The sequence below is a fragment of the Arvicola amphibius genome, chromosome 11 (genome assembly GCF_903992535.2).
Source record: "Arvicola amphibius chromosome 11, mArvAmp1.2, whole genome shotgun sequence".
Classification (NCBI taxonomy): Eukaryota; Metazoa; Chordata; class Mammalia; order Rodentia; family Cricetidae; genus Arvicola; species Arvicola amphibius.
The window spans coordinates 120,915,334-120,943,276 of NC_052057.2; the positions used below are offsets into that span (position 1 = coordinate 120,915,334).

General features: G+C 41.9%; 1 protein-coding gene across 1 annotated transcript; it reads right to left on the reverse strand.

Moving 5' to 3' along the window:
* Positions 1–826: 826 nt before the first annotated feature.
* On the reverse strand, positions 827–16,533 carry Otud6b (OTU deubiquitinase 6B). The gene is made up of 7 exons (XM_038348289.2): positions 16,377–16,533; positions 15,636–15,787; positions 13,118–13,198; positions 7,787–8,099; positions 5,886–5,947; positions 3,792–3,898; positions 827–3,085 (listed from the first exon to the last, which is right to left on the reverse strand). Exons 1-7 carry the CDS (start codon positions 16,456–16,458, stop codon positions 3,001–3,003), a joined length of 882 nt encoding a protein of 293 aa, XP_038204217.1. The 5' UTR covers positions 16,459–16,533; the 3' UTR covers positions 827–3,000.
* Between the last annotated feature and the right edge of the window lie 11,410 nt (positions 16,534–27,943).

Here is a 27,943-nt window from a genome sequence, read left to right on the forward strand (position 1 = left end):
AGTAATTAGTTCTGTGTGCAGTCACTAGAGTCAACATCATCCAACCTAGTCCTGGTGTGAGGTCTGGGAACATGGGCCAAAGGAGGGTCCATGTAACTTAGGAAAGCAGGTGAAACAGGTAAGAACATTCAGGGAAGTAAGAACAAGGGTGAGTGTTCAGTCAGGAGAAAACACGAGTGGATTCAAGGGAAAGAAACAACGCTACCTGAGTTTAAAGATGAAGAAAGAGGATTTTTAAATAAGATTTAAATCAGGACAGAATAAGTGCATTAAACAAATAGAAAAAAGAACACATTTGCTCAACTAATGTTAAAACTCAAGTTAAAGTTATGAAACCACCAATTATATTCCCAACAGTCAGCTGATGTTCCCCTTCACTGGTTCATGCCAATCAGTCAAGACAATGTACTAACAATTATGTGCAGGAACCAGTTTGCACAGACACCAGCCAGCACAGAAGTGCCTCTTGCTGATTCCCATTCTTAGGAATTTTCTTACTAATTTCTTATGAATGAAAATCCCTTTTCTAAAAAAATACTCATGAATCTTCCAATGTTCTTAGAAGCTACGACCCAAAGTACCCTCCATTGACCAGTGTGTCCTAAGCTCCCACACCTCTAATAGTTGCTCAGCTGGCCATCATTCTCTTTACTTTAGGCAAAGTAATATGCTCATATATTTATAAAGCCCCTTAAATACAAAAATCTCTGATTGTATTATTCTTGGTATATAAAAATAAAGGCTGGCTAAAGATCTAAAACAGAATGAGTTCCAGTCTAAATTTCAAAACTATTAAAAAAAAAATGACAATTTGAACATAGACATGTTGATTCAACTCCTTTATCATTTATTCTTTTGGCAAATATCAGATAACATGAGCAAAGCAACCTTGCTCATAACAGTTACACATTCTTTGTTTTACTTTTTATAGGCTGTAAACATATTTAAGTGGGCAAAATTCTTGGCTGAAGACAAATTCCAGAATTTTGACATACACGTTTCCAATGCGGACTAAAGAAAGCTCGTGGGATTCCCATTAGACCACCAGCAGCAGCAGCAAATTTAATTCTCACATTGCTTTTACATTAGCATCTGCCATTCTTAAAAGACTTTTTTTATTTAAAGCTACAATGGTAGAAGGTGGCCATACACTTTATTCATAAATACATTGGCCATTTTAAAATAAAACATATACACAAAAACCAGAAATACATAATTAAGTACATTTAAATTCTTGTCAAAACAACAAAACGTTAATGAGTTATTTTAGACTTTGTTGAAAATGGAATTTGCTATAACTAAGTTTCACAATATTTATTTTGCTTTGTTAATTCTCAATGCTGATATTTTAGCATGAAGATATTATTTCAAATAAACTCAAAGCATTCAATTTACAACTTTATTCTTTTGTAAATTTCAGAGGAAAAAAAACAGATCAGCAGTTACAAAGCAGGCACCCTTTAGAATACATTGTGCAGGAGGCAGAGGATGTCTTGTCTGCTGGAGTGAGCTCAGAGTCCTCCTGACTCACCTGCTAACCAGCCTGCCAGTGTTGCCTGCTATTAACATCATAAGCCCATTATTTACTCATAGACAGTATTCACTGATCAAAAGCCCAAATATTATAAACGTGATGCTCAATCTTATTATAGTTCTAACTTGGAACAAAACAGATGAAACCAAAAAGTTTCATTTTCATAAATTTGTTTGTTGGTGCAAAAAATTGAGCCTTGAGCCTCATGCAGGATAAGCAAGGCTCTCCTGGAGCTGTGTCCCCAAGCCATGGTGCTGTGCTACAGAACAGCAGACACACGAGTGTGGGTACAACTCTCGCACAAAGAACTCTGTTAGAAGAGAGCTGGAATCCTAGTTACCTAAGTCAGTCCACAGAGAGCTGTTCTGGACTGGTTTTCAGCTCGGCTCCTCAACAGTGGCCTTCAACTTTACCTACACACACAATATAATAATTACATATTTGAGTGAAGGAAAGCGCCACAACCTGGAGCAAGAAAACCTACAGCCAAGGCTTTCTCTGATCCCTAGAAGGCGAGCACAGCAGAGATCTTGTTAGGACAAACTGGGGCAGGGACAACAGGAGAAGAATGTGACTGTGACCCTTCTGCACAGTGAGCAAGGAGAGGCCACTGGGTACTTCTCAGTGGGAAAGGGCTCTAGGAAAAGCAGAGCCACTGAGAAGGAGAAACTGTAAAAAATTATCAGTTATGAAGAGAATGAAGGTATGAATAACTCCAGCCTCAAGCTGAAAAAATACAACGTAGAAGTCATTGTTTTTAAAGCTATACACATAGAAAAGGAAAATCTCTTATTTGTTAAAAAGAAGTCCCAGAATAGGCTCCAAAGCTACAGAGAAACCCTGTCTCAAAAAAAAAAAAAAAAAAAAAAAAAAAAGATTGAAAATGGACACAGTGAACACCTATTTACAACTAATTTTCTCTAATCCCTTTGAACTCGGCTGATCCCTAAAAGTCGTTCCTCCTTAGCTGCAGAGATGTGCTAGGTAACAAGCTTCTCCTTGCTTATCTAGGATACCAAAATTACTATGATCACGCTCATTCACAAGCCTTAATAAACTTGCTGACATCACAATACAGCCCTACCATGACAGAGAAGGCATCTCCATACTTTAAGAAAAATTATATCAAATACTCACTTTGGAAATATGTTTGTAGGGTCAAAATTTAAAAAAAAAAAAATATTCAAAATCAGAACGTCCTGAATAATTAAAACTCCCCAGTGAGAAGGTTAACACCTCGTTCTATGAATGATGTTCTCCAAGATTTACTTTAAGTTCTAGGAATGCCACTAAGAGGGCACTGGTTAAAGTCAATCCAACGGATTTCTAAAAAGCCTGTTGGCAAGCTTATTCATTCATAAAACTGACTTAGGGTAGCTGTGTTTTCAGAGGCATTGCAACAATCTAGCACTTGACAGGAATATGCAGACTGGCACACTCTATAAAACAGTGTTACATTTTGTAAACTAGTTGCAATTTTCAGTAGTCGAGTTTACCAACCGTGTGACAGAATTATAATGTTCTCCTAAGCCATATGCATGTCTCATGTATCTGAAAGGGAAAAAAATGAGTCATTTTCAGGAGGTATTTACTATGTGCAAATGTATACAGCATACAGACATCCATAACTAAGCACCCTGAATGTCCCAATCCAAAGGTATCATTAGCTGGTATATGAGCATATTCACTAAGCTCAACATCATGTCCCACGTGCTGCCAGTTAGCAAGTAGTCGTCCAATCACCGAAAAAGCAAAGGCTGAGACCCTGGCAGCTCCATGAGCTTCAAGTTTCACTGAAGTTCAAACCATTACTGCTAAGAATAGCTCACACACACACACACACACACACACACACACACACACACACACACAACTGGAGAAATAAACCCTCCATATTGAACGTGAAGAGCCAATTCTCGATCATGCAAATACATTCACAACATGATCCTACACTTTGTGCTAATTAAAACTTAGTTGACATCATCTGGGCAAACACACAAAACTAGTCCTGAAATTTTATAGCCTTTTGAAAGGACTTTATTCTTAGTGCATACAAAAAAAAAAAATACATAGTATAAGCGATTATGTAAATTATACATTTTGATGCTTTCTAGTTCTGACTGCTTTTAACATAAGCAGATTTAATTTAGCTAATTATAGTATTTTGATTAGTCAGTATAGACAACCCACAATCTTTTCACATCCCTTTCTGTCTTAATTATGAAAAATACAGTAGTACACCTTCCTAGGTACTTACACTAGTACTAAAGGATTCCTCGAATATTCTTCACCAACTACAATAGGAGGAGCGTCTGCTTGTAGTATCTCGATTGGTGTTTGTAGAATGTGAGACAGAGCTCTTAACTATAGGGGAAACAATGGATTAGTAAGAGAAACAGAACTGCAAATCTTATTCAAGTCACAACTGTGGAAGTACACACAGAACACAGCAGCCAGACAGAGCAAGGATGTGCTGCTCTGTTCAGAACAGTACCAGGACCTCGGGTGAGCAGGCACTTAGCATTTGCTGAATTGATGAAAATCTAAAAGTAAATACATAAGTAAGGAAAAGATTATCTCAAAGGCAGAAGTTTCTCAATCCTGGGATACACAAGAGTTCTGTAAAAACACCCAAGTCAAACGTGCTGAAGCGGGTGAAGGGTAGACTGACTATTACAGCATCTATGGGTTTGAAAACATTCCATTTTCATCATGATACAATTTTTAAGTACTAGTGGCTAAGCATCAGATCAAACCATTACCAGCCAAAGGACAGGGAATAGGATCTGGAAAAACACAAGGTTCACTTTTAAAAGCTTCTCGGTGCATCAAGAACCGCTGCTCTGGAACCTCAGCAGGAACAAGGCATGCATGGGAATGACTGGTGGACTCTCCTCTGGTCAGCATGCTCTACTGTCTTAATTTATAACACAATATAACCTTAGAGTTTAAAGTCTAATGAGTAACAGCTACTAATAAAAAGTGCTAATGGCCAGTGACATATTACGACTGAGCACTACAATCATGCATATGCTTTACGTGAATTAATCTACTCTTCATAATAACCTCATGAAGTAGATGCTGGTGAGTTGGTTTTGGTTTTGTTGCCGGGAGGGCGGGGGATGTTGTCTGTTGATGTTGCTTTGACAGGTCTCACCATGTAGCCCACCCAGCTGGTTGGTAACTCGCTATGTAAACCAGGCTGGCCGCTGCCGCCCGAGAACTAGTGTTACAGGTGTGAGCGTCACACCCACAGCCGTTACTGTCACCTAACACCTGGAATCTGAAGTGCGAGGTTCTGAAAGACTTCTCTGGGCCAAACAGAACTTGTGGAGCTGAGGAAGCTGACTCCATCACTGCCAGCCTTCCAACGTGGATGCCTAATGTATGCATCTGCCCAATTACAAAGGCTACACCAAGAACACAGACCCTTTAGGAGGTTTTGAATGAATGTTAAAAATCACACCAGGAACATGAAAAGGATTCTGTTACATAAAAAAATAAAACAAAATCCCATATTCTTTTGCAAAATATTCCTTTGAAAGACATTATTTTTAACTTTTTTAAACTAGCACAGAATAGTGCGCAAAGCAATGACTTCAAAAAGCCATGCAACAGGGACAGCGAGGAGACACTAACCCGACAGCCTGAGTTTGCCGCACGCGGTGGAAAGAGAGCATCAACTCCTCCCAGTTTTCCTCTGACTGCAAACGTGGTGAGGTGGCACTCGTGTGCACACACTACAGTATTTTCTCTCAGCTTTGGTCAATAATATATATTTATCCCACTGTGAGAACAACTTGTACTTCAAAGAATTCACAGGCAATGAATGAGCAAAGAGCCTTCCAAAGACGTTTTTAAAAACTGTCAATTGAATATCTCAATTTAACAAGTCTCCAATACCATTGTATTACTCCGTGAACCTTTTAAAGTAGTTCAAGTCTCTTTATTCTTGTCACCACAAAGTTAGTGCAACATTTGCAGAATGCCTGCATCAGGAGAAGAAGCGAATGGGGACAGTTCCCTCTGGTGGAGAGGCCCAACTACAGCACCATGTTTGAATCTCGCCCTCTCAGAGGCACAGGCGCCGGTGACAACCAGTCACCTCACACGACACTAACCCTGCCGGCGTCACTCATCCAGCATCTTAGAGCTTCACTTACTCCAAAGTGCACGGGCTAATCTCACACACAAGAATGGGGAACTATTCTCTGTCAGTACAGAAATAGCAAACGTAGAAAGGAAAAGGCATCTTCAAAGAGAAACTGCTTTAGTTGAAGGCCCGTGAAACCTACCGGTGGGGTTCACAAACAATTTAGCGCCCACAAGCACTGTGAGCATGCGCGCTTACCTCAAGCTGCCCGCCCCAGGCCGCTGTGTTCACAATGTCATCACAGTACTTTCCGAACTCCTCTGCAGAGAAGACGTCAGAACATCACCGTCATCACCATCCCTGATGAGAACAGCTCCCCCTGTACCCCTCCTTTCAAAGTGACATCTACTCCCCAGAAGAACATGAAATATACCACCCAACTTCCCACCATATTTCTATCCAAGAGCAAAACATTTCTACTTCTCACCTCACCCTGGGACCCAGAGATGCACAGCAACTGACTTCTCTCATCATCTAGAGCAACGGCTCCTCAGAGTCAGCCAGTTCACTATTTGACAAGCGTTCTAAGGCCAAAGTTGCATCAAAATGCATACAAGATTAAAATAAGTCGCCTTTCTATAACTAGGCTACAGTAAGAGACACAGAGCGTGGAAGCACCATCGAGCCCGATCTCCCCGGGGTTCTCAGCTTGTCATCTCACGTGTCTCTACATGATCTGTATCAGTGTCAGAGACACAGAGCGTGGAAGTCCCATCGAGCCCGATCTCCCCGGGGTTCTCAGCTTGTCATCTCACATGTCTCTACATGATTTGTGCCAGTGTCACTTTAAGCACAAGGAAGAGATTTTTCTCAATCTCTGAAAGAAGAAGACCCAATCTCTGAGTTTACAAAAGGCACACTACTGTGCACACTCACTTTTAAATGCAGCACAGTAAAATGGCTAACATGAGGTGGAAAGATGGCTCGGGTGGCTCTCTTCCTGCCGGAGAACCTGGGGTTAAATTCCCAGCACCCATGAGAGCGCTCAATCTGCCTGTAATTCTAGTTACAAATGATCTGATACCTTATCTTCTAGTCTCCAAGGACATAAGGCTCACACAAGGGGCACAGACATACATGTGGGCAAAACATCCATAATACACACAAAATGGGGCCAAGCATCCTTCCTGTCCAAGGAAGGGAACAAAAGTTATGAGAACTAAAGGAAAAATATGCCCCATGTGATAATCTCTTATTATTAAGTCTGCATTTTCAAAAAAAAAAAAACCTAAATACCATGCCTTTCAATAAAAATTTAATGAACATGAAGTCACACTGGGGATCTACCCAGATATCTAACTCACACCTCCGTCACCACAGACGACCAACTCCACTGCCCATGCCCATCCGTCCATTCTGTCTGTTCTACCTTCATCCATGGAGGAGACTCCCTTTAAAGGAAGTCAGCCTGCACCATCTTCCTCCAGCCCTCCTGGCCACAGACACTGCCGCACACTTATGATCTTCCCTACACTTCCGTATTAACAGCCCTGAGTCCTTTCAGATTCTGACTTGGTCTCACCCTTGTTTACAAACCGTGCTTTTTTTTTTTTTTTTTTTTTTGGCAAGCTGTGAAGTTTATTTACTTTATCTTAAAAATTTGTTTCTCAATTATCAATTTATTTTTTAAAAAGGAAATATTGTTCAAGAAGGGTTGTGAAATCAAATTTTACTTAAGCAGTGACCTTCCTAGCTACAGCCTATTGAAAGCAACACGATACTTCCCTGAGCATGACCGAGTTTTCCAGTCGCTGTTTGCTCATGTCCTTGAAGCCCTATACATGCACACTCAAACACTGATCAAAACGCAGCTCCCTCTAACTCTGTTAAACAAGAATTAACACACATTTTTCAATAGTGACTATTTCTACTCCTATTTTATTTTCTTAATGACTTACATATAGCAATTAACATATTTTAACTACAAAATTAAGTACTTAGGAGAGAAAGTAAAATATAACTGCATCTACTCAAATTATAGAAACTAATTTTGCCTACATTTTAATGACCTTTATTCTTCATAAGAAAGGTCTAGCACGCCACACCCAAGCAGCACTCGATCTGAAAACCAGAGAACGCAGGGCAGAAAACTAAACTACCTGGAGTGTACACGCCCCCGGTACTGGGGTTTGTTAAAAAGGGCAGGAAGTCTTCTGAATGGCTCTGCATGTACTCGGCAGTGCGCTTCCGGAGGGCAGCCACAGTCAGGGCACAGTCCTGCTCTCTCAGCTGATCCTCCAGCGCTCCGTACATGCAATGGCCGTCAGATGGAATATGCTTGATTTCCAGTTCTCTGGCAGCCAGTATCTGAGCGAGTTTCTCGCTCTCTATGTGCCTGGCTCCAGCTAGGTTCTCAATTTCAGCCTCAGCTATCCTTTCCTTCCGCTCCTTTTCCAGTGCAGCCTTTTTTTCCTAGGACAAGAATATAGGAAAGTTAATTGATAATTATCAGGAATTCACATTTTGAAACATTTTGCCATTTTCTTTCTCCTACAAGCATTGTCATTTTAATCATCTATTTGTAGAACTTTTTGACTACAACCATTAGAGGAAAATCATCTTGTTCATCTGGCCCGTGTTTCCAGCACCTCACTCTGTACCAGCACATAAAACAGCCCGTCTTAAGCCAGGTACAGTGGCACGGGTCTACAATTCCAACTAGGGAAGCTGATCAGAAGTATCACATGTTTGAGGATGTGACAGACAGCCTGTCCCAGAAAACAAAACAAAACGGGGTGAGGCAAAGGACCAGAAAGGACCAGAGAAGCAAGGGGAAGGGAGAGAAAAGGAAAAAGCAAAAGGAGACCTTCAGGACTCTGCTTATCTTCTGTTGACTTATTTGAGGCACTGTCTTGCTATGGTGGCTGAGCCTAGCCTATACTCCCATCCTCCTATCTCAGTCTTCCAAGTGTTAGGATTACTGGCATTTGCATAAAGTCTATTTAAAAACAGCCGGGCGGTGGTGGCACACGCCTTTAATCCCAGCACTCGGGAGGCAGAGGCAGGCGAATCTCTGTGAGTTCGAGGCCAGCCTGGTCTACAAGAGCTAGTTCCAGGACAGGTTCTAAAAAAGCTGCAGAGAAACCCTGTCTCGAAAAACCAAAAAAAAAAAAAAAAAAAAAAGTCTATTTAAAAACAAGTCAATGTGGGCTGAAGGGATGGTACAAAGGTTAAGAGCACTGCCTGCTTTTCCAGAGGATCTGGATTCAATTCCCAGCACCCACATGGCAGCTCACAGCTTTCTGTAACTCCAATTCCAGGACTTCTAACACCCTTGCACAGATATAAATGCACATTAAAAAAAATAAAATAAAACAGGTCAACAACTTGACTAGTTGATTTCAAATTACTGTCTTAGGATTTAGTTATCCACTGAGTGTAACGGTGCATGTCTGTGAGTTCAAGGGCTGCCTGGTCTACAGAGTGAGTTCCAGGACAGCCAGGGCTACCGAATAAGATCCTATCTCAAAAACATAAACAGGTTCATCCATTCTCAGCCTTAAGTACTGGATCACATTTAAGCCCAGAATAACCCGAGGTTGTACCACTCTGCCACACTGGGTTTACGGTGTTAAAGCCACCAGAAGAGTACAGATACGACTTTGATCTGTTTTCTTAAAGTAGATATAACACCTATACATATGGTTAATAAACTTAAAAATTTTTTAAAAGCTTGCTTACATATAATTCAAGTATTACAGGTAGACTAAAATCCTCTAAATCCTAGCGCTCTTTAAAGTTCTGGGTACAAATCATCCCAGATTCTTCTTCTATGCACAGTAATAAACACAATACAATTAAAGAAAACATGGCACATCCTTTGTGACAAAAATGACATTATTCTTTATACAGTATAATTTGCTTTCTTAAACAAGGAAATAGGAATTCTTGAGATTTTCCCATGACTGAATATCTCAGCATGTTGTAGGGTTCAGTGACATCAACAAGATGTCTTACTGAGTGCAGTGGGAAATTGAGGGGAAGGAAAACACCCCAATAGTTGAACTAGTAAGAATCACAAGCCAGAGAACACCCATGTTTCACAGCTAAGAACAATTCACAGAACTAGTATATGAGAGAAAAGCATCAAGAGGTGAGGCTGCTGGGTAGAGACAGAGCTGTCACTAACAAATGCTGTCTGTGCTAGAACAGCACTGAACCTGAGACGCAATCACAGCATCTGTGCTTCCTTCTGCATGGTGGGACAGGGCGTCTGGAGGCTATCCCTGTGCTTTTACAACCTCCTAATTTCAACCACGGGTGGATTTATGCACTTGGAGGAAAACTGCCCTTCAAGAGAAAAAAAACTCACTAAATTTTTGCTATGTTTTTTAATTTGCCTTATTGTATTGTATAGTATCATACTTGTGCCCATGTATGTACACACCAAATGCATGTAGTTCCCAGAAACCAGAAGGGTTGGGGTGGAGTGTGTGTGTGTGTGTGTGTGTGTGTGTGTGTGTGTAAGAGAGAGAGTGCGTGCGTGTGTCCGTGTGTGTGTTTGAGATCCCTAGAACTAAACTTACAGATGATTGATCCCTGGATTGGGAATCAAACCCAGGTCCTCAGGAAGAGCAGCTAGTGCTCTTGACCACTAAATCATCTTTCAAAACCCTGAAAATCTTGATTTGGCAAATTACAGAGGGGAAAAAAATGGTAAAGCAATTTTAACAAAAGGTATGGACTTTCACGCTGTCTTCAATCCCCTGGGGCAAAGCAGGAGCACAGCTCCATAAACTGAATGACGGCCATGATGGGCCACATGAACAGGAGCAGTAACGCTTGCTAACAAAACATAAACATCACGGGACTTTTCTCCCAGTATAAACGTAAGAAGAACAGCGTGCTTACTGCAAGCGTGCACCTGGGTGTAAGAACTGAGACACAGGGGCACTGTCACTTTATAAAGACTAAAACCAGCTGTGGGGAGAGGAAGAACAAGCACCTCAGACATCATCTAATCCAACCCCCAATTTTCCTCTTCTAAGGAAACAGCATGCAGAAAGATTTCCAAAGGCCATACAGCTGCTCAGAGCACAGCGGGGACCGGGGACAACACCCTCTATGCAGGCCCCTGAACCAGAATCAAGGTGGGAGCACATGGCACCTGAGTCATTCACTTTTATTTACTGACAGAATGGAACTTCAACCTATCTTCCAAGTCTCTAAGTCTCTGCAATACTAATTTCTATCATTATCTTCTCTTGCATAATGATCTGCTTCATAACTAAAAAGCAAATGGAAATCCATTGAATTCTTGTCTCTGTGGGAGTTTCCAACATCAGGTACTTTTCTACAAAGGCAGTACTTGAGACAGAATGGAAATAAAGTCTAATTAAAAAAAAAAAAAAAAAAAAGAGATGGTAGACAAGAGCACGAAACTCAAGCACGCTGCTAGCAAAACTAGAGGCATGCTGATTTGAGCTCTAGTCCACATTTGTATCATACTTCCCCTCGCACTGAGATAACCGAGGTCTCATCTTATTTGTAAAATAAGGAAACTAGATTTCATTCTACCTCTCAAACTCCCTATTTTGGAAACCAATTTTTTTTATTTCTACCTTTATTTTGGTTTTTTTTTTTTTTTTTTTTTTTTTTTGGTGTCGGGGGAGGCAGTGATTTGGTGGCAGGGGAAGGTGAATATTTGGTGTGGAGGAGGCAGTGATCTGAAGCAGCTGCTTCTCTACTTCCACAATGTGGGTTCCAGGGACTGAACTCACGTCCTCAGGGTAGGTAGGCAGCAAGCAACACTATCCGCTGAGTCATCTTGCCAGCCACAAATTCCTGAGCTTAATAAAATGCCCCTATGTTTCCTGAAATTAAAAGTAAGAGAGTCCAAGAGTCTTACAATAATCACCGTAAAATTGCCGTGCTTTTCTTCCAGAATTGTGTCTCTACCAAAAATGACCACCAGTGGTTAACTGGCATCTTAATCCTTGGTGCTTTGGCAAAAAGAACAATTCTAAATAACCTGATGTAAAATTTGCCCATTCTGAATTCAGGGTCCATTCCATCAAGCGTTGTGAATATGTGGTGTTCTCTGCTCCAAACGTCGACTAGACTAGCACAGTGATAAACTGGGAAGTTCTCTGCCAAGTGATAAAGCAGTAAACGATAGTATTACTAAACTTTTCAGAGTATAATTGGAAAATGTACTAAGTTCAGACAGGAGAGACATAACAAATTTTTAAGAACAATAGATCGAGGTAGGGATAAACAGGTATTGATAAACAGAGGAGTTACAGCTTTGGCTTTTACAATTAAACAGGCTAATAAATGAAGCAATTAATAAACACAAATAATTTTTTTAAATTGCTCCTGGCACACAAAACACCTGTGCTGACGTACAGAAGGAAAGTGGCAGAAAGAACGGCTACCATAAATAGGAAGCTGACCTAGAGCAACCCTTACTGACAGCACGTGATCTGAGGCATTCCTCAAAAATTTACAACAGCAACATCAATCAAGAGTAAATTCCATGCAAATATGATAAATGTTTGATTATTTGCAACATAGCTTTCATGCTCAGGCCTAACTTTTTAAGAAGAATATGATACAGTGAAAATGGTAAACATGCAAAAAAAACAAGTGAACACACCACCATGTGCTAACATGAGTTCTCCAGGCCTTGTGTTAATGGTCCTTGCCCCAAGTTATTACTTAACACCCGTAACAGTTCCATAATGTAGGTGCTATTTTCCCCTATATACTATTGAAACTGAATGCAAAGTCATGAGAATAAGAGAAATGCAGGCCTCACCCGGGGTTGGGGAGCAGTCCAGGCCCTGCCTCAGCCGGGGTTGGGGAGCAGTCCAGGCCCTGCCTCACCCGGGGTTGGAGAGCAGTCCAGGCCCTGCCTCAGCCGGGGTTGGGGAGCAGTCGAGGCTCTGTCTCACCCGGGGTTGGGGAGCAGTCGAGGCCCTGCCTCACCAGCCCCACACTTGTTCTCACTGTTGTGTCTCCTGTGAGGATGCCGTAGCTAAACATTCATCTTTCCTTCAAGTTATAAAACACCATTAACACTTGACATAATGAAGTTTCCCTTCCCTGAATTTTTAGTGTAATTAACCATTACATAAATAACAATATAATTCTCTGAGAACTCTGGGTCCCTAACTTTTAAAAGGGGTTGTGTGCATCAGTCATATGACCCCAGTCTCTTAAGTTTCTAAATTAAGCTTACAATAATGTATTTGTCTAAGAAAAAACAATCCTCCCCTTTCTAGAAGAACTACAAACTAGACTTTATTTTCATTGTCTTATACCTATCCTCTTCTTTAGAAGGCAAGGAAATGAAATCCGACCTCACAGGACTATTGTCAGGACTAAATGACATTTCAATATAAATAGCTTAGAAGCTAGCATCTTCTAAGAAAGAAGAAGAAAGTATTGATCACTAGCTTATGTACTTGGTGATATGACTTTCATACCCGTCTCTTTTGTGCTTTTGAAATCCGAGGTGGCTGGTTCTCAAGTACCAAGTCTGAAATGTTAACAGCGACAGAATCTATCTGAAGGAAAAAACATTAGAAAAAAAAAAAAGAAAAGAAATTAATAAAGAAAAGTTTAACTTATTTCAAGTGTTAGGCTATAAATTATCACTGAAAATTTAAAGTGTTCCCAATCCCTTACTTCCAGTTTGAGCACCAACACTAGACACAGTATTAGATAGCATGGTTTTGTCATGTTTCTCTATTTCCACGGATGAGTTTGTAAAATGGCCGGGATTCTTCATAACTCTCCAAAGACAAGGCTCATCCCGCACACCTCTGTCCTTCGCGAGCCCACTCCCTTACTCTGAACACCTTACTTTCACTTCAGGGCACCTGTCATGAATGCTGACATATAAAATATAATTTGAGCTCATCACTACCTTCATGTTCTTAAAGGACATTATAGAGTCACATCCCCATGTAAGTTAGACAAAACGTAATGAGCACTAATTCTTGAGGCTAGAACCGAGCAATTTCTAGCTACTTCTCCTAGATACAGACTGACAACATCATAAACAATTATATTCAACCCTAAAATTAAAATGTTAACATTGCTAAAGAAAAGGTCTTCTACTTGGATAAAGCGAGTACTTCACTACTGGAAGTCAAGCTAGCTTCTAGAATGATAAATATCTAAAACTCAAAGCATTGGAAACAGATGCACAAGTCTCCAAAGACTATGCCCAAGTGATAAAATTATCAAAATCTGATAAACTTCAAGTAGTTGAACAACTTCATTGACTCTATCTTTTTTCACTAGTTTCTTTTTCATTTGTTGATTCTGCCAAAATTCACACCATATTAACAAAAAACAGAATTTGGACTTGAGGAGAGGAAACAAGTTTAAGTTAATGAAAAAGAGGGCAGTTAAGGCAGACCGGAGAATTTGTCAAGAATCAAACTTTTCTGTCTCTTTGGAAATCTTGAAATTGAAGGCCTAACAGAGTACACAAAACACCCTGCTACTAGAAAGCACAGGGAGACAATTAGGAACAGCACAATGCTCCCATGACTGAGCACTTAAAATAGCACGCTTGTTTTTAACACTTATGTGTGCATGTACGTGCATATAAGCCAAAACGGCATGTGGCTGTCATAGGACAACTTACGGGAGTCGGTTTTCTCTTTCTTCCGTGTAGGTTGGGTTCCAGGGACAGAACTCAGATGATCTGGCCCAACAGCAAGCACCCCAACCTGGTGAGCTATACTGGTAGCCTCAACAAAAGTTTTCTTGTCACGTTCTGTTGCTGTTGATGGGTTTTGAGATAGGGATCCTGCTATGAGGCTGGCCTCAAACTCACAACCTCCCTGTTTCTGAGTACTGAGTGCTGGGACTATAGGAATGTATCACCATGCCAGGCTGGAGATAAAAGTACTTAAACAGTAAGGAAGGCCAGGAACATGATGACTGGGTAACGCATTTAAAGACTTTGACACTATACTTAATACTCTGTGTAAATGGACACGCAGAAACTCTTCCCTTGTCAACAGAACAAAAATGAATGAAAACTTACACAAGATGAGATCGTGCATAGAAATTCCTATAGAGACCGCAGAATATACGACTCTTCATATTCAGAACCCACACAACAAATTACTATTATCGCATAAAGTCTAAAAAGGGCTTGGTTTTGTTTGTATTCTCGAGAAAGGGTTTCCCTGTGTAGCCCTGGCTGTCCTGGTAACAGTTAACTGACATATACTGGGTGTAGGATGATAGATACTGAAGAGATGCATGTTAGCATGCTCCCATTTACACAGAAGCATCTGTAAAACTCCCTTCCTTACAACTGGTTCATAAAGCACTTCTTATAACTTAAATATGACTTCACATCTGTAGGCCCGTTTGGTTTCTACAGGAACCTGTAACCATACACAAAAGCATTTGTGTCACCGAGCCGTACGTAGAGAAATCTATTCTCAGGTTGAGTAAGTAAACTTTTCAGAGGTTACAATCCTATCCATCAGTGATCCTTGGCAGGCAGTCTAGTCCTCTAGCTTTCACTCAAGGGAAACCTTCTCCAGCACACCTTACACACCACTGGGTTCAGTAAGTAGGTGCTTCTTTGCTGCTCTCCCTTAAAAAAATAATCTGGTAACAAAATACTGAGAAAACACGGAGCCAGCTGCGGTGGTGCATGCCTGTAACCCCAGCACTTGTGAGGTCCAGCCAGCAGGAGCTAAAGTTTAAGGTTCTCCTCCTCCTCTGCTGAAAAGCCGGATGGGCGGCAGCCTGAACTACACATTTTGTCTTAGAAACTAATACTGAACAACTGTGATGGGTGGGTGTGGCTGCATGTCTGGATTCCACTCCCAGTTTTGCGGATGTACACAGTAAGCTGTTCGCCAAGCTCAGACGGCTCTCCCAAGACGCAGAGACAAGCAGCGTTCCCCATACCTTATTCTCCGCCAAAGCCAGTTTCAACTGCGCAGAGACAAGCAGCGTTCCCCATACCTTACTCTCCGCCAAAGCCAGTTTCAACTGCTCAAGCTCTTCCCTGTGTCTCTGCTCCATTTCTCTCTCCAACTTAGCTACATCTTCAACGAGCTGCTTGCGCCTCTTTTTGTCGTTTTTGGGAACAGCGTTCTTCATTCCCTGAATCTTGGCTAAAAAAGTTACCAAAACCATCGTGTCAGAGCGCCGGGGAAGAGAGCGTGGAACAGGCAGTCATCAAGGTGAAGGGGTGTCATTATACAACGCAATGTAATTATAGAAGCAATTAGTCATGACACAACAATCAACCACAGAGAAAGGCCCGGATGAGGCTTGAGCCCCAACACACACCTCGTAAACACAACTCTGAATCGATTTCGTTTGACAGGACAAAATGAAGTTTAAAGAAAAAAAAATTATTCATCTGTAGATTATAAAATCCCCGCCTCTCTACTATCTCTTCTGTGGCCGTCGGGACAAAGTGAAGCGATTCAGACCACATCACTGAGGCCAAGTGTCAGGAGGGGGGCAGGAGTGGGAAGGGGGACAGGGGAGGTCCAAGACCTCGGTCTCCGGGCGCATCACACAGCATCGGCCCGGGGTCCCCTGCAGTCCGCCCAGGGGGCGCCTCCGAGGACCGCACATGGGGGCCCGAGAGAGGCGGGGGGAAGCCGGGGAAGCCCGGGCTCCGTGCCGGCGGCCCCTCCGGACGCACGAGGACCGACGCCACGCTCCCGTTAGCTCCCGGCCCTCTCCCGTCACCTTGCAGCTCCTTCTTCTCCTTGCGATGCCGTCGCAGCAGCTGCTCCTCATCGTCCAGCTCCTCGGCCGAGACCTCCTCCATGACGACCGGGCGGCCGGGCACACTAGCAGCACCAGCCGCGCACGGCAGGCGGCCCGGCACCTCCCACGCCTCCACTCTCACCCGGGGCGCCATTGGCCGCCGCCGAGGCCCAGCCCCGCCTCGGGGCGGCTCCGGATCCCGGGCTGAACCACTAAAACCCGGGAGAAGCCGGCCCGGCCCAGGGCGCCTGCGCGCGCCGAGCGTGCCGGAAGCTGCGCCGCCGCGACTGAGCATGCGCCGAGCGCCGGGGTCGCGTCAGCGTCGAGCAGGGCGTCCAGTGATTGGCCCCGAGGAGAGGCGCGCGGGGATGATGTTACGGAGGCTTCTCCGCAGCTTTCAATTTGTGGTTTGTCCCCTTTGCGAAGACGTACTGAATTTTTTTTTTAATTTTTAATAAAACTGTGAGTTGAGCTAGACAGTGATGGCTCAGGCCTCTAATCCCAGCACTCGGGAGGCAGAGGCAGGGGGAATCTCTGTGAGTTCGAGAACGAGTTCCAGGACAGACAGGGTTGTTACTCAGAGAAACCCTGCCTCGAAAAAGCAAAATAAATAAAAGCGTGGATTGTTTTCAATAAGGGCCATTACGTTGCATCGACCGTATTGTAGAGAATCGAGGTTTTTGTTCGTTTGCAACGTCATAAAAAGGTAAAAGCTAAGGAATTTTAGAAATGCCTACTGTTGAAACGGACAAACTGGTGGTCGAGAGAGATAAAAAGGATTCAGTGTTGTAAAGTGCTGGGGCCACTTTTAATGATAAGACTTTAATTCAGTGATTAAGGTCAGATGATGTGCAGATAAGCAGACACATTGCCAATTGAGTACAACTGTAGTAAGCCCGTCAGGTATGTTAATACTCTCTGGTGGTTTCTCCTGAAGATGTGTCACCTTTGATTAGCATGCAATCAATTGGGAAATAGGGCGGTAGTGGTGCACCCGTTAGTCCCAGCACCTAGGAGGCAGTAGCAGTGGATCTCTGAGTTCAAAGCCATCCTGGTCTACAGAGCAAGTTACCGGCCAGCCAGGGCTACACGGAGAAACCCTATCTCAAAAAACCAAAAGAGGAATTTCTGTTGAAAGTCAACACCAACACCGTTTTTTGTGATAGTAATTACTTCTTTTCTACAGCAAGTACAATAGTAAGGACAAGGCACTAACATTTTTATGCTGTGCTTTTATTACCTGTGTACATTGTCATGTGACAGTAATTTCGTTTTGCTGAAAATCATTCAACTGAAATTGTAAAAATAATGTTATTGTTATAAGTTTTCGAAGCCTTAAGGGCCCTAATTAAGATACTTCACTCAGCTGAAATTGGGTCATTAGTGGTGTTTATTTAGAGTAACATGCCAAATGGGGTAGAGAATGAAAGCTCTGGAGAGGGGGGGGAATAAAAAGAACTTCAATTTTATTAAATTTATTTTATTTTACAAAAGCAACAAATTTCCATATTTAATTTTACAGATGATTTACAAATTACTGAGCAGAAGAGTAAAGATTCATTCACTTTAAACTATTAGTTTTGTTTATAATCACTTGTCTAGTTAATATTGTTCTTATTTGCATATTTCTTTAGACCATTTCTGTATTTTATCCCTGTATAGTAGCTTTTCTAACTCTTTAATATTAAGGTGTTTATAAAATACTGCATTGAGATTCCCTGGGAATCCACCAGCCACACTAGCCAGGGAAGGTGGTAATTAAATAAAACTAGAAAAAAAAATCATCCTGAGTGAGTTAGCCCAGACCCAGAAAGACAAGTATGGTAAGTATTCAGTTACATGTGTATGTTAGCTTTTAGGTCAATGATAACTAAGCTACTATCCATACAATCATAGTAGTTATAGAATAAGGGACTAAGAGTGGACAAATAGGTCCCCAAGGAAAAAGAAATAAATAAAGTGTAAGAGCCAGAGTGGATAAATGACACCGAGGAAGCAAGGCCTTCTAAACACAACAGGACCAACACGCGTGAACACAGAGACTAAGGCAGCATACACAGGGCCTGCACGGGTCTGGATCAGGTCGGGGTCCTGGAACTAAATGGAGAAGTGGACCCACATGCTCCCATCCATAACCCAGAAGGTTTCTCCAATTGATAAAACTTGCAAATGAAGATTAGGTTTCTCCAGGGAAGTCTCACTGGGGAAACAAATGACTCTCAAGGGTAGGACTCAAGCCCAGCTTTAGACAGCCAATGGAAAATGAACTCAACAGCATCTTCAGAGGCTCCTTGTGATGTCACGATGGGCATTTTTCTTTTTCTAAATTTTATTATTTTTAAATTTTAATTAATCCTCCCTCCCCTCTCTCTCCTCCTTCCTCTCCCTCCCTCCCCTACGGGTCCTTTGTGCCAAGCACGGCGCCCCCCCCTGTCTGCTTTTACCCAGTTCACGAGATTCGGGCAAGGGGCAGGAGGTTAAAATACACACACAGAGACACGGGCCATCCTTGAATTCCCCAAGAATTCCCCCTTTATTGTGTTCAGGGGCAGATTATACAGAGATAGCCACGCCCAGCCAAACCCACCAGAAACCACTCTGCTATCAGGAACTCCTGAAGGTCTCATGCTCAGAGCAGCTGTAGGCACTCAGATCAGGGGATTACAAGAAATTCAAGATCTGGGGTCTCACTGCTCCCCACACTTTGCATATATATTATGGTTTCTAGTTTTTATGGGACTCCTGAATATGAGGAAGAACAGGTCTCTGCATGTATAGCTCTTTCGTGTGCCTTTTCTGGAGCTGCTTTCCTTCTTACTTTGGTAGTTTTGTCCTTTTCCAGTGTGTGTGTTTTTGTTTTATCTGATTTCATTTTATTAGTACCCCTTGGAAGCCGGTTTGTTTTCTAATGAGAGACAGAAAGGGAGTGACTCCAGATGGGAGGAGAGTTGGGGAGAAACTTGGTGGAATTGAGGGAGGGGAACCCATAATTGGGATATATTATATGAAAAATAATTTCTGACAAAGAAAAAAATACTACATTGAAACTTTCATTGAATAGTACTTTTAAAATAAGGTAATTTGTAAATAAAGATTGTATAGGTGATTCACACTCCTTTTTCAAATTTTAGTTCCAGACTGATCAGTACAAAACCACTTATAATTAATGTTGTAGTAGAAATAGTAGCATTTTGATCTCACCAGCTCTATTTTTTTTTTTTTTTGGTTTTTCGAGACAGGGTTTCTCTGTAGCTTTAGAGCCTGTCCTGGAGCTAGCTCTTGTAGACCAGGCTGGTCTTGAACTCACAGACATCTGCCTGCCTCTGCCTCCTGAGTGCTGGGATTAAAGGCGTGCGCCACCACCGCCTGGCTCACCAGCTCTATTTTTATATAATTGGTTTGGCCTGCAAAAATAGAATGCTCAAAGCTGGATGGTTTAAGTTAAAAAAAAAAAAAAGAAAGAAAGAAATGTGTTGTCTCGTGATTATGAAGACCAAAGTCCAAAATCAAGGTTTTGGGAAGGCTGTGCTCCCTCTGAAAACACTAGAACTGAGATTTATTATTTACTTTATTAACCTTCAGGTTTTTTTTATCCCTTTATATCTAGTCTCTTAAAGTAGAAGCTGTGGGAATTGATTAGGACATTATTTTTTCTAATATATAATGCTTCGTGGGAATTTTTTCCCTAGAGTTGCTTAAAATATTCCAGAAATGATTATATGTGTTTCATTTTGGGGCAGGGGAGTATGGCGTTTTACTTAGGATGAAGGTATTGTGAGGGCAGAAGGGAGGGAGGGGACAGAGACAGAGACAAATAGAGACAGAGAGGAGAGAGAGAAAGAGAGGGGGCAGAGAGACAAGAGAGCTGCCTCTTCAGAAGAACAGGGGAGAGAGAGAAGAGAGGAGGCCGAGTAGAGCTTGCCTCGGTGGGATGTGTATCATTTTAATTTCTATTCTACTTTCTCTTAAGTTCAAACAGAAAAGCCCTAAGCACCCCTAAAGGGAAGGCCTGCAGACTCTGTCCAAGATGGCAGTGTGGCCTTAGCTCAGAGCTTACCAGTACTCTGAATGGTAAGCCCAGCATTCCTTGGAAATCTTGTAAAGTGGGTTTCTGTGTCCTGGAAAAGCCATTACTTATACGCTCCTATACTGCCCACCCTCTGGCAAGGGCGTCTAGCTCTCTATTAACTCAAACAAGCTTCCAACGGACCAACGCGTGACGCTAGTTCACAGGCTGCTGCAGCTGGTTTACTTTCCACTTTCTAAAACATAACCCCCCCGGGGCTGGAGAGATGGCTCAGAGGTTAAGAGCATTGCCTGCTCTACCAAAGGTCCTGAGTTCAATTCCCAGCAACCACATGGTGACTCACAACCATCTGGCATGCGGGCATACACACATATACAGAGTATTGTATACATAATAAATATTTAAAAAATAAAAAAAAATAAAAAAAAATAAAATAAAACATAACCCCTTATAATTGGCAAAATGCTCCCCTGCCCCACATGTACGATCACTTTTGCTATTCTCTCTGACCCCACGAGAGAGCTGTGGATTTCCCTAAATAAACCTGCCTTCTTGCCCATGGAGTGGTCCAGTTCGATGGTTTCACTGAGCTCTTGCTTACATCTGGTGATGAAACCTGAAAACAGGCAAAGTTTGTTTAAAATTGGGTCTGCTTAATAGATTAGATGATGGCCCTCAAACCCCTCAGAGAGCTGCTGAATATGGTATTTAAGGTGTTTAGAGAGAAAGGCTTCCCATGATAGACATAAATACCAACTTCTGGCCGCAGCCATCTCCAAAGCTGTCCTATGGCTATCTCCCAAGAAGATGTGGCACCTGTGGACGCCACCCAGCGATTGCTTCAGGTGTGGTAACACTGACTACTGAACAAAACCTTGCTTGCTTCCAGGGCCTTGCTCCAACTGTAGACGCTATTGGTTTGATTGCCCCATTTGCCTCATCGAGGGGTCAGTGTTAAGAATAAGAGCAGCTCCACTGGCGCAAGAAATCCAATTAGGTCAAATCAAACCAAATCAAAATGTTATGGATTTGCAGCTTGCTGGGGCAGCGGGTCCCAAGAGATTCTGAAACTTCAAAGTCCACTCCCTAGTGGCACACCTCCTCCAACAAAGCCACACCTATTCCAACAAGGACATATCCCCTAATGGTGCCACTCCCTGTAGCCAAGCATTTAAACACATGAGACCATGGGGGTCATTCCTATTTAAACCACAAGTACTTTCATAGTTGTGAATCTATGCACCACTCACTGAAGAAAAGAATTTTCTTGACCAAGGATGACAGCAAGACTAGTCTGTGAGCATAAGCAAGATTGCTAGAAGGTAAAGACAAACACATCATACACATCTAGCAAACAACCACAGTGCTTACCCATTGGGACCTATGAGTTCCTATGCTCAGGCCTTTGCCCTGGTTTATAGGACCAGGTGGGAATTCCCTCCTGTGTAGCTGACTTTAAATCTGAATAGAACTGGGTGTATTGGCACACACCTTTAATCCCAGCACTTGGGAGGCAGAGGTAGACAGGTGAATCTCTGTGAGTTTGAGGTCAGGCTGGTCTACATAGCAAATTTCAGGACAGCCAGGACTACATAGAGAAACCCTGTCTCAAAAAAAAAAATTAGAAAGCAATTGATTGTACCCATATGAACTGTGCCTTAGATATTCCCATTGCACCAGTGAGCACATCCAGCCATTCGTGCTTGGAGTATAGCACACAGGGTTCACAGATGAGTAGAGTTATTGATGGCAATTTTTCCCATATGACTATACACTTTCTGGCACTATGAAGGCAAGCCAATAGGGAATAAGAATATAGCCAAATCTCAGCTTGATTTCTTCATGTTCTGTAACCAGAACATGCAGTATCTTCAGCAGTGGGGTCTTCATGCCTAGTTCTGTTGGGTAGCCCACACAAGTGGCAGGAGCTTGTATTGTTTCAGGAGTTACAGCATCCTCTGTGGCCAAAAACCCTTAAGAAGATAACCCACCCTTGGCACTGGTGCTTTTAGTAATAACCCTGTAGTTTCTGGGAGCATCTTTTTTCTATCCATCTATTTTCTATTCTTCTTTCTGCTCTTTAACTGTTGGTTTAATATTTTCAGTCACAGGCCTTTGGATGGTTTTTCTGGCTCACCTTATTGTATATGCTCTGTGCCTTACTCAACCACAAAGTTCCCAAGGATTTTACAGCTATGCCTGGGCCTTACAGCCTGTGTGCCTGGGTTTCACTTCCTTTCAGATACCTCTCTAAGTCCACAAAACACTCAGTGTTCAGAGATGTGGGATTCCCCTCTGTGTGCTGTGAATACATTGGTTAATAAACTGTCTTAGGCAAAAGAGTAGATAGGGCAAAAGAGTATAGCTAGGAGGAGAAAACTAAACTGAATGCTGGGAGAAGGAAGATGGAGTTTGGAGAAGCCATGGAGCCATCCCCAGAGACAGACATGCTAAAACTTTACCAGTAAGGCACAGTCACGTGGTGATACACAGATTAATGGAGATGGGTTAGTTTAGGATATAAGAGTTAGGCAGGGGGCTGGAGAGATGGCTCAGTGGTTAAGAGCATTGCGTGCTCTTCCAAAGGACCTGAGTTCGATACCCAGCAACCACATGGTGGCTCACAACCATCTGTAATGAGGCCTGATGTCCTCTTCTAGCCTGCAGGCATATATGCAAAAAGAATATTGTATCCATAATAAATAAATAAATATTTTTTTTAAAAAAAGAGTTAGGCAGGGCCGGGTGGTGGTGGCGCACGCCTTTAATCCCAGCACTCGGGAGGTAGAGGCAGGCGGATCTCTGTGAGTTCGAGGCCAGCCTGGTCTACAAGAGCTAGCTCCAGGACAGGCTCCAAAGCCACAGAAAAACCCTGTCTCGAAAAACCCCCCCAAAAAAAAGAAAGAAAGAAAAGAAAAGAAAAAAGAGTAAGCAGAAATATGCTTGAGCTATTAAGCTATTGGCCAAACAGTATTGCAAATAATAAAGTTTCTGTGTGGGTATTTCGGGTCTGAGCAGCCAGGAACCAAGAAGCAGCCGTCCCACCACAGTTCAGTGTCATATCTATGAAATGAAACCGTCCTGGGTGACAGCAGATGGTTTAGCAGACAAAAATGTTTACCACACAGGTCTGGTGACCTGTGTTCAATCCCTAGAATACACTAAGAAGCTGGATGTGGTGATTTATGTCCGAAAGCCCAGGCCTCTATTGATTACCTGCCTTCTCAGAGGACCCTGAGCTAGGAAAACAATTTCCACATGCAGCCCACTTTCCTGCTGGAGAGAAATGTACACAGTGTCCTGGGTTGGGGAGGGGAAGGGGAGGGGAGGAGCTGGGCATCTCTGCCAGTCCTGGAATGGGCTTAGTCTTTCCCATGCTCCATGCTCTATATTAGCACTTGCACCTTCGATAAAATTGGCTCAGGACTGAAGCCTGCCAGAGGCTGACATACTGAATTTGCTTTCTGCCAGTTTTTCCCTGAGAAAGTTGGAAGTGTTTCTGCCTTTGCCTTCATGTGACCTACACAGGTCATTTTATCTGCACCTTCTCTTGCTTGTCACGTCCTGATGATGTTAGCACTTTATAAACTTGATTACACGCCGGTCTAATTCATTCAGCTCTATCAGAATCTCTCCAACCTCATCAGGATCTTGTCACGGGCTGGGACTCAGCTGGACCCCTTCTGAACTTGGTGCTAAAGCACTCTCTTTCCTAAGTCACCTGTGGACGATTCTGTCTGGTGTAGGGAACTGGCCATCAGATGCCACCTCTTGCATGCCCGATTCTCTGTTCTTCCTTTAATATCAGCACCTTATATTCGTGGAGACTTTAGCCAGCGGTGACCAAGGGTCCCTGACAGCTTTTATGAGGCGGTCCATAAGGGACTCGTTTCTCTCATATTGCTTCAGATTACTCTGTCTCGGGTTTAACAAGGGCTGGGAAGATCCTTCTGTTGAATTAGCTATGGGATCTGCTTTTGTTATTTAAAAATTTGTTCTATTTTCCATATTGTTATATTTAGAAAAAATAACTTTAATAGCTGTACTTGTTACCTTTTAAAGAGTGCTCTGTGATTTATTGACCTAATTTCATAATGTTAGAAACTAGGACTATTTCAAATATTCTGCTATTAAGAGGTTGCAAGGATTATGTTGCAGAAATTATATAAAATGTAATTTGGGCTATATAATTTCTATTAAGAAAGTAGAATTTGGGGGCTGGAGAGATGGCTCAGCAGTTAAGAGCAGTAGCTATTATTCCAGAGGACTGGGGTTCAATTCCCAGCACCCACATGGCAGCTTGCGACTGTCTGCAAATCCAGTTGTAGGGGATCCAACACAGTAACACAGACATGCATACAGGCAAAACACCAACGCTCAGGGGCTGGAGAGATGACTCAGAGGTTGAGCACATTGACTGCTCTTCCAGAGGTCCTGAATTCAATTAGAGATCTGATGCCCTTTTCTGGCATGCAGGCAAATATACAGACAAAACACTATATATGTAATAAATAAATAAATATTAAAAGGAAAATGCACAAAAAATAAATATTTTTTTTTAAAAAGAGTGCAATTTCTGGGTCTAACTCTTAGGTTTTGTGGTACTCAGATTATAAAACTCTTTAAAAGCTCTTCAAGAAATTATTTGTTTACTGTAGTCTGTGTCAAACAAATCAACAATGTTTGTGTATATATAATTTTACATGAAATGGATAATTCTATCACGTTTTTCTGTATCATGTTTTTCCTAATTATTGTGGAGGTTTCCAATATCGGCATATGATGGTCAGTGTCATTCTCCTTGGATCTGTGTCACATTCCATAAATATATCTAGTATGTGTGCCTCCAGGGTTCAAATGTCAAGTCTTTTCATTGCCCAGTATTGAAATACAAAAATACAGAATTGTGTAATAATAGATACTGTCATAAAATGTTAATAGATTTGTCTGTGATTATATATGCCATATATATGCATATATATATATATATATATATATATATGTCTCAAGGAGTTAAGGGAATTTTATTTTAAAGTCATATCGGGGCTAGGGATGGAGGTTAATGTTAGACTCGCCTAGAATACATAAGGTTCTGGGTTTGATCCCCAGTACTTGGAAAAAAATATTTGTAATGTTAACTTACTGTTGAGTATTTGTTGTTCATTTTGAGCCGCCATAAAAAAAAAATACAACACAATTCAGAGTGTAGAAAGTTCCAAGATAAAAGGCAGCAGGTTTGTGGGTAGGTAAAAGCTCTCCTCCTGACTTGAACGTGATCCCAGTTATATTACCATGTCTTAAAGGGTCATTCTCCTGGCATACTTGATGAGAGAGTAAGCTAATTAGTGCCCCCATGCCTCTTCTTAAAGATCGCTAATTCAAGCCAGAGCAAAGGCCCAGCAGTTAAGACAGGAGGCTAGGAGGTTGAGGACCCGAGGTTGATTCCTAAACCTCTCACGGTGGACAGAGAGAATTGATTCCTGAACAGTGTCCTCTTACAAACATGCGTACCCACAAATAGGTAGATGTAACTAACCCTTCACCACACACACACACGCACACGCACACGCACACACACAAATACGCACACGCGCGCGCGCGCACACACACACATGAATTTTGTTCAATTAGGGCTCCAACTTATCATCAACCTCACCACATCCTAAAGGTCCTTTTTCTGAATATATGCACCATGGGGTGGAGGCAATTTGGAGGAGGAAGCATTATTCAGTCATAGCTACATTAGCTCATTCTTTTTTTAATACAATAAAACCTGTTTTTAATGGTGTCCAAGAGAAGTTTTGAAAAGCTTTTTTTGTTAGGTTTTCAACATCAGTCAACTCCACAAGAAAGCCTACTACACAAGTGAAAATTCAAACCAAACTGCATTAACATGAAACGTATTATTACAGTCACTGGGATGGCACGCATGACACAGTCTGGGTAAAGTACCAGTTTTCTGGGCTTTGTTATTTCTGGCATTGGGTTTTTTTTATCTGTTGACAGGGTCTCATATAACTCAACTGACATTGGATTCTCTATGTGGCTAATGGGCTTTGTTATTTCTGGCATTGGGTTTTTTTTTTATCTGTTTACAGGGTCTCATATAACTCAACTGGCATTGGATTCTCTATGTGGCTAAGGATGCCCTTAAACTCCTAACCTTCCCCCTTCTGTCTCTCCAGTGCTGAGATTATAGGCACAGAACAGTATATGTTTTGTTTAATGTCAAAATAGTACAGGTTTTTAGTATTGTATTTGAGTGGGTTAAAAGTAAAGAAACGTATTTCTATCTCCTTGACTAGCATTGCACCTTTTCTTAGCTTAATTCACAAGTATTTCTAAAGATTTTGAGAACACAATAAAGTAAACTAATACTCAACAAGAATGTTATTCAAATTGATGCCGGGCGTTGTTGAGAGCATTTATTTGGAGACACTAACAAGAGGCCAAGTGATTAACAAATAAACATCAAAAAGCAATTTGTGCATAAGAAAAATCTACTGTTCAGAAAGTTAAATACTTCCATAAATAAAAACATTTCTTCCTACCGATTCTTTTAAGGTAGGTATGGTGATTCATGTCTACAATCCTAGCATTTAACTCTCAGAAACAGCCACAGATACACCATGTAATAATTGGGATTCTCTAACGAAACAGAAGCAATAGAAATAAAAAGGCAGTGAAATAAACCTCAAACAAAAATCTCTTACAATTATAAAACATAAACACAAATTTCTCAGAGAAATATATTTGAGAGGGAAGCTGATAGAAATCCATGAAGCCAGAAAGAAAGAAAAAGAAAGAAATTCTTCAAGCCAAGAGTTATAGTCATAATACTTAATTACATACAAAATTGGTAGCTTAATTGCTTTTTGGTTTTGGTTTTTGACATAACATCCTATGATGTAGCCCAGGCTGGCCTTCAACTTATTGTGAATCCACGGTAGACCTTGACCTCCTTAATTTTCTGTCTTCACCTCCCAAGCCCTGGAATTACAAATATAGGCCACCATACTGGACTAGCCCCCTCAGGTTCTTGGAATGAGGTCCTTCTCGCTGAACTGTGGCTGCCTTTTAAGCCGTGGCTATCGGATCAGCAACTGTTCTACCACCAGCAGTGGTTATGCCACAAGGAATTCTGTTCCCTCAGGCACTGACTCTTTCAAAGCTACAAAGAGAACTTATCTCATTCTCTCTTCTAAAAAAACTAAAGATCCAAAGGTGAGGTGGAATCCTGCTCCTCAAAAGTGCTGAATAGCAAGTAGATCACCTTGTCTCTCCAGAAACCCTCAAGCTTCTCCGGGTCCCTCCTTGAAAAACCCTTCCCCACCTGGCTCCTCCCTACCACCTCCTGTTAACTAGCTGGTGACCTTCTGACCACAGGTGAATTTTATTTAATCAAACACATCTTTGCATCATTAAACAAATGTTCCAGAGTGTAAACAAAAGTAACACACCTTAAAATAATATTCTACAACACTGAAACATCACTGTCCATTAAGACACCGTGGTGTTA